The sequence below is a fragment of the Penaeus japonicus genome, unplaced genomic scaffold (assembly GCF_977035675.1).
Source record: "Penaeus japonicus unplaced genomic scaffold, GWHDUDI00000001_assembly GWHDUDI00000003, whole genome shotgun sequence".
Lineage (NCBI taxonomy): Eukaryota > Metazoa > Arthropoda > Malacostraca > Decapoda > Penaeidae > Penaeus > Penaeus japonicus.
In genome coordinates, this window is record NW_028234405.1 from 21,741,912 (window position 1) to 21,749,411 (window position 7,500).

General features: G+C 38.1%; 1 protein-coding gene across 3 annotated transcripts in view; it reads left to right on the top strand.

Moving 5' to 3' along the window:
- Positions 1-6,739, top strand: part of LOC122266115 (uncharacterized) — a 7,363-nt gene extending 624 nt beyond the window's left edge. Inside the window, exons 2-5 of one of the 3 annotated variants that reach the window (XR_015190499.1) lie at positions 69-174; positions 3,845-4,049; positions 4,345-4,999; positions 5,728-6,739. Coding sequence is in view for 2 of the 3 variants with exons in the window: in XM_086531176.1 (XP_086387302.1) it covers positions 69-174; positions 3,845-4,049; positions 4,345-4,701; positions 5,728-6,012 (953 nt within the window). In the remaining variant the exon portion in view is untranslated. The remainder of the gene's footprint in view (positions 1-68; positions 175-3,844; positions 4,050-4,344; positions 5,000-5,727) is intronic. The other 2 variants (XM_086531176.1, XM_086531182.1) reach the window with 2 other exon arrangements.
- The last annotated feature ends 761 nt before the right edge of the window (positions 6,740-7,500 follow it).

Genomic DNA, 7,500 nt, shown 5'->3' on the forward strand with positions numbered 1-7,500 from the left:
AGAAGAAACCTTTTGACAACAATAATATTGTTTGAAGGAATACAGGATTAACTCTTTCACTTTTTCAGAGAAAGTCAACCAGAAGAAAATTTTCAAATGTCCGATTTGCTATCAGCGCAAAGATTGTTACCGAAACCTGCCTCTAAACTATGCTCTCATGGACCTTCTGAATCTGCATATATATATAATATATATATATAAATAGATAAATAGATATATATATTATTATATATATGGTTTTATATGCTTTGGTTAGTGGATTTTATATGTGTGTGTATATGGTATATGTAATGATATATGTATTATCATTAAAATCGCTAATCTTATCTCACAGAAACAGTTGAATCTACGGTGCAACATTTGTAGGGACATGTACAACAGTAGGAAACAACGTCCTCTCATCTTACCGCACTGTGGCCATACTTTCTGCGAGAGGTGCCTCGGTATGTAGCATAATAGTAAATGGCATTCTGTATTTCGGTGATATGAGGATTAGGAGACTCTAGCTACAGTGGGAATAGAAACTAGAGAATGACCCAGCATCGATGTTTGTAACTCTTACATGAATAGTTAGATTTCTGCTTCCAGAAGATGAGAGTTTGTACACGAAAACTTTTTATCCCTCTCCCCCCCACTCCTTTCTCCCTATGTTTCCAATCTGCTCTCTCTTTTTTATCTTTGCTCACTCACTTCATTTCTTTTTCCCCTCTCCCTACTGTCTCCTCCTCCCTCTTTCTCGCCCTTTTCCTCTTTTCCTCTCGTAACCCCGTAATACAACTTGGTCTCCCCAGGCCTGCAAGCTATACTTAGCACCAGTGCTATGTTCACGCAATTCTGAGGATTGAAAGTAACATGAATAGAAATGACAGTATACAATTAAAATATTCCAAAGGCTAGGAAGATAAAAAACTATACAACGGGGGTAAAAATAAGAAAAGAAACCTTTTGACAACAATAATATTGTTTGAAGGAATACAGGATTAACTCTTTCACTTTTTCAGAAAGTCAAAAACCGAAGAAAAATTTTCAAATGTCATTTGCCTATCCCGCAAAAGATTGGTTACCGTAAAACCTGCCTCTAAACTAAGCTCTCATGGACCTTCTGAAACTGTGAGAGAGAAGAGAGAGAGAGAGAGAGAGAGAGAGAGAGAGAGAGAGAGAGAGAGAGAGAGAGAGAGAGAGAGAGAGAGAGAGACACGACACAAAGAGACCAATGGCAAGATGGCGGATATATATATATATATATATATATATATATATATATATATACATATATATATACATATAAAGAGATAGGTAGATAGATAGATAGATAGAGTGAGTGAGAGAGAGAAAGAGAGAGAAAGAAAAAGAAAGAGAGAGAAAGAGAGAGAGAGAAAGAGATAGATAGATAGATATGTAGATAGATAGATAGATGATAGAGAGAGACATAGAGAGAGAGATAGAGATAGAGAGACGGAGATAGAGAGTGGAGATAGAAAGAATGAGATAGATAGAGCGATATAGAGATATAGAGAGACAGATAAAGATATATCTATAGATAGATCGATAGATAGGTAGAGATACTAAGGCTCATGATTGATTAGATGAAGAACCAAAGCTAAAGATGAAAGTGAATAAATGAGATGGAATGTGGCATCTTGTGGACAAATGATTCTTTGACTAATGGTTTGTTTCTCAACAGCTAAAAGATCTTTTTCAATGATATACCGAATTCATCACTAATGTTTAGAACGACTCCTGAGCAATAATCTAGATCTTAAATATCAAGGAATTACACTTGTAACGGTTTTACTTGTTATTCATTTTTTTTTCAAATAATTCTCGGCTGTACAACAACATTTTCAATTGAACATTATCAATATTCCCATGAGTGAATGAATGACTATGTACGGTTAGGGACGGATGAAAGGCTAACAGCCAAGTGCACTGCAGGTATAATCTGTACCTCGTAGCACCGTGTTTTCTGAAGTTGCCAAGGACGGCGATTGTTGCACTGCAGATTGTATTATGTATTATGTTGGCAAGTTTCTTTGACCGACTTACACAAATACCATTTTTCAATAAATTGTCATTCAGCAATATGTACGTGCTTAAGCACGTACATATTGCTGTATGACATTTTATTGAAAAATGGCGTTTGTGTAAGTCGGTCAAAGAAACTTGCCAACATTATTCAGTGCAGATACAGAATTGTATAAAAAAGAAAATTTCATTATGGAATACCTATCAGGTCTTGTGACCTCTAAACACTCACTGCCAAGGCATCCAGACTAAAAACATGATAAAATCAGTATCAATACTTGTTGTATTTTGCAAAGTAACTTAAAATGGTTTTCATGGCCGTATTATATGTTGATGCAAGATTACCCCAATTGGTATGTTGGTGCCAAAGCTTCCGGTATGCCCTACCATACCCTTCTATTATCTTCCCATCCTCTGTGACATCACCTTCCCATCCTCCTCAAACTCCTATGGGCATGTTAGGGCATGGTCGGTAGCCCACTCTCACCATCATCTGCACCTGAAAACCCAAATATTAATATTTTAATTCTTTATAGTCAGTCTCTTTCTCTATATATATCCTTTCTTCTTCATTTTCTTCGTATTACGTTTCTTATATACATTGTCAATATTAATAGATAGATTGTTATTGTAGCTGTATTTTTTTTTCTTGCTATTACCCTAAGGATGATATTGATGATGGCAGTATTACTGATACGATAATGATAATAATTTTTTATATATGCATTTTCAGGAGTATCATAGATTGATCAGTCATGTAGTATCTTTAGTTTAAACTTTTAAAACAAAGCAATTTGACAACTTGAAATTCCTTTTTTAAAAGTGCGAATTTCATTCCGCTGCATTTCAGTATATAAAACCACTATCATATTATAATCATGATTGAAATTTGAATTAAATCCCTCTACAAATAAGACTAAATCAGGCCCGCGACAGCCTAGCCAACTAAATGACGAAGTCGGTGCCTCTGGACGTGATTGCAATGACATTCTGCTCTTGTCTACCTCATCAATCTATCCGCGCATTGAATTGAAGTGAATTAATGAATCATGGGAAACAACACCAACCATCCCACTAATTCCATTGTCTCTTAATAAAACTATTTTCTGCAGTCACTGATTTGCATGTTGTTCAATATTTTTTTTAGTAATCTAGTTACTAGTTTGCCTGTTTTTCTACATTTTCTTGTATATTGTCACAAACCTTTTTCCACAGTCACTGATTTACATATATTTCAATAAATTTCTTGTAATCTGGGTTGCTTGCTGTCACCTTTAGGTTCTCTTTGGCACTCCGGTCAACAGGTCGAAGCTTTCTCTGGCCCTCGCACTGAAAAGGTCGCAGTCCCCTGGACTAAATGAATATAAGAATAAGGGACAGAGGGAGCTGGTTGGCTGGTGAACGGATACAGTGTTGGAAACTGTTTAACACCTGCCAAAGTTCAGGACCAAAATATGTATATAATAAAAATGACATGCGTATTACCACCACGTTAATCATTTAGATGATTAATTAATGAAAAGATATGACAGTTGTTGCCAGATATTGTATTGTAATTTACTCTATAGAGGCTTTGAAGGCGAGTGTCTAGAGATTGCAAAACTTGACAATATATTACATTTCTTCTTTGGTACAGCTACTGTGTTTGTTTGGAATCATGTGTAACACAACAGTAGTCTATTTGATATCCTCAATAACACATTGTTATAAAGTATAGAGAACATCTATAAGGAACTTGGTATTTCACCTGTATCTGATTGTACATGACCCATTATTGAATATAGAGAATGAAAGCAACAACACCAATATTTACCTTTAAGATCTCACCACAAAGAGAGGAAGATTATGAGGCCTGTGAAGGATATGACTCTGGCGCTGATGACGATAGTGAATACGAAGAGGACAAGAGAAAAAAGACAGATCGCAACAGCGATGCTGCTGCTGATGGTGTACAAAAAGAGGAAGAAACAATGAACAAGTTTGAACAGCAGGATCATGATATGTTCACAAAGATATCAAGGAAGGTGTGTTAAAGTTTTCTTTTAAGTATCAACTCTGATCAGCATTTTTTTTTTATAAACAGGTGTTTGCACCAGCTATTGAACAACTTTTACATACATACATACACACACATACATATACACACATACATACATTCATATATATATATATATATATATATATATATATATATATATATATATATATATATATGTGTGTGTGTGTGTGTGTGTGTGTGTGTGTGTGTAAAACACATATATGTATGTGCGTGATGCTGTGTCGTTATTTTTGTTCTAATATTTATAGAATTTTTGACAGGATAAGAGCGTAAAAAAATCAAAGCGTCAAGGAAAGACTATTGAAAACGACCACGAGCACGGAGAGAACTACCATGACCTGCATGACGACCTGACCGAGGATGACTTCGGTCGACCTTTGAAGAACTTCCACGGGGCATGTGGAGGGGACGACCTGAAACATGGTTATGGCCGGAAGTGCGACAACCACCTGGAAGATGACCACGACTATGAGGTTGGAAGAAGGGATAAACAATTCCGTAACGATATCAGAAGTCCTCCGGGTTCGAGAAAAGCGCACAAGGAAGAGGTCGAGAAAAGGGAAAATAGAAAGGAAAATTACTGGGGACAGCGAGATAAGGAGGAACTGTCATTGTCGGTGAGTAGTAGGTCTGCACACACACACATACATGAATATACATATATACATTATATATATGTATACATATGCGCGCACACACACACACACACACACATATATAAATAGATATATAAACATACAAAAGAAGGGCATGTGAGGACAGGTGACCGGAAACGAAGGCAGTAAGGAACGGATGAGTGGTACTTCGGAGAGTCCCAGCGCCTGTCTCACCAAGCGTGTGCCTCTGCACAAGTACGTTGTATCCAGGGAACACACTTCTGTCAACAGTGGGACACGGACACTCATACATATATAGGTATGGATTGGTCAGCTGCGCGCATTGTATTTCCTTCCGCTAATGTCCACGCCCGCAGACTGATGGAATTCTCCCTTATTAACAGGCTGCCCAGTTTCAGCCTTAATTGTGTTTTTATCTCCTGCCGACAGTCTTCTTGCTTCCCACTTTCTCAGACTATTGCTTAACGCCAGCCACTTTTCTCACAGACTGCCAAAATCTGTCACCTGACCTGCCTCGGTTCTGTTCACCTGTCCATTCCTGCCTTCGTTTCCGATCACCTATCCACACCGGCCCTTATTGCACCTTCCTTTCTCCTTCCACCTCATCCGATTGCAACCTTTGCTTGTTTTGACTCGTGCGAAACTGGATTACTGGCCCGCCAGCGCATCCACGCGAAACGCGAACCTTCATGCCAAGTAAACAGTGCGCATAGATGGCGCGAGGCCTCCCTCCTCGATTTTCTTCTCACCTTACCGCTTCCCAGTCATCTGTTTCCCAACTATACCCTGCGCACTCGGCCAAGCCCCTTCTTTGTTATCAAGATAACCAAGATTATCATCTTTCTTTTCCTCTCCTTATCCTTTTCCCAATCCCGTCTTCCTCTCTCCCCGCTTCGGGAACGGGGCTTTTTTGTTACCTTTTTACTGGCTTCCTCCTCACACCTGAAGATGAAATCCAGAAGGATTACGAAACATATATGCATATATTTGTTTGCATGTTGATAAATTTTGTTCTAATACCTGCAGACTTTTGGAAAGGTTGCTGACGCAGAAAGCAGTGAGCGTTATGGAGGAACGACTATTGAAAACGACCACGAGTACGGAGAGGACTACCATGACCTGCATGACGACCTGACCGAGGATGACTTCGGTCGACCTTTGAAGAGCCCCTACGGCGCATGTGGAGTGGGCGACCCGAGAGGCAATCATGACATGAAAAGCGAAAACAAGAAAGTGCGACGACCAGTTGAAAAACAGCAATGTCGAAATGTAGTCGGAGGAAGGAAAAAAAACACTTACGTGACAACATGAGCCTTCTAAGTTCTAGAATAGACCACCAGTACTGGCTCCAGGAGAGACGGGTGTGCAGATTTCTTAGAGAAATTCTGTCGATATGTATTATATGTACGCACACACATACATATATACAGTATATATACACATATATACATTATATCAACTGCACGACTGTTATACAATATCATGTACAATACTCTCAGGTAATCATCTAATTGGATTCTTAAATCTGACACCTACTTGCTTTTGCAAAATTTACAGCAGTTCACTAGAAGTGTTACATTCCTGTTCATACATATTGATACTATAAATATGTGAAGTACAGTTTTTTGAACTTCCATTGGGATGAAGTTCGGAAGGAACTGGAACGCTACTCAAAAGTGCCCACAAGGATGAAACTTCTTTCGCAGGCTTTGTAGTCCAAGGAGGACTTGCCTGAAGTGTTTAGACATAGGATTGGAAGTGACAGTAGTTTTCTAAGCAAGATGTACACGACCACCAGTAGAGGCTGAACTGAGAGAGGCCATGGCGCTCTGCTCGTATGGTCGTACAGTGACTCAGCATTTGATTTATAGTCCAGCGTCCCCCCTCCTTTTCTCTTGCTCTTGGATCCCCTCTTCTCCCTCTATGCGTAGAGTCGCATTTCGGAGGGGGCATGAATTAGTTTTCACCTTTTTAGTTTGGTTGTTCTTAAGAAGCATGATTTATTACTTCATAAATGATAAATAGATATTTCATTGTATTTTCAGTGTCTTAATTATTTGTAAGAGTTTTCCCTTTCCTTCTTATACAATGAGTATTTTTTCCAAATTCGATGCTCCACTGTTCGGTAACTACTTGATATACAGTGCGAGGCACATTTGGTGTATAAAATCAAGCTCTGCAAACAATTAAGACTGAATTTGGCTCTGAACACTTTTTAAATTCGGGATGATTTATTTCAGTACACTTTTACAACCTATGAATCCAGTACATTTGCAATGCTCACTGTCCCGCCCTGCGTTACCTCTGCTGTTGCAGGGCTTGTTGTCATGCCTTTCATTTTAATGTCACATAAATACATTTGCTTGTGGCAGTATTGCATGTCACACCATGAATAAAAGAGAAATAATGCCTACGTTATCCTGGTGAGATTTCAAGTGCAAGACTGTGTGAATAGCATTGCATTAGCAGGTACAGCGAAATGTGTAACTGAGCATTGCAAATGTGCTTGGCGATTTGGTGGTGAAAGTGTACTTACAGAAGTATTCTCAAAGGCTATTCTCCCATTCAGCTCTCTCATAAAGCTTGCAAAAACAGCACACGATTTCGTAGACATATTCTATACTATATTACTATAATACTATAATATACTGTATACTATATAATATATATTATATATATAATATACTATACGTATACTATAATACGTTTGGATTAGTCAAATTTCTGTATGTATAAAAGTAAGAAAATTGAAATGGGTAAAATGTACAGACGAGTTATGTATTTTTCACTATATATTTG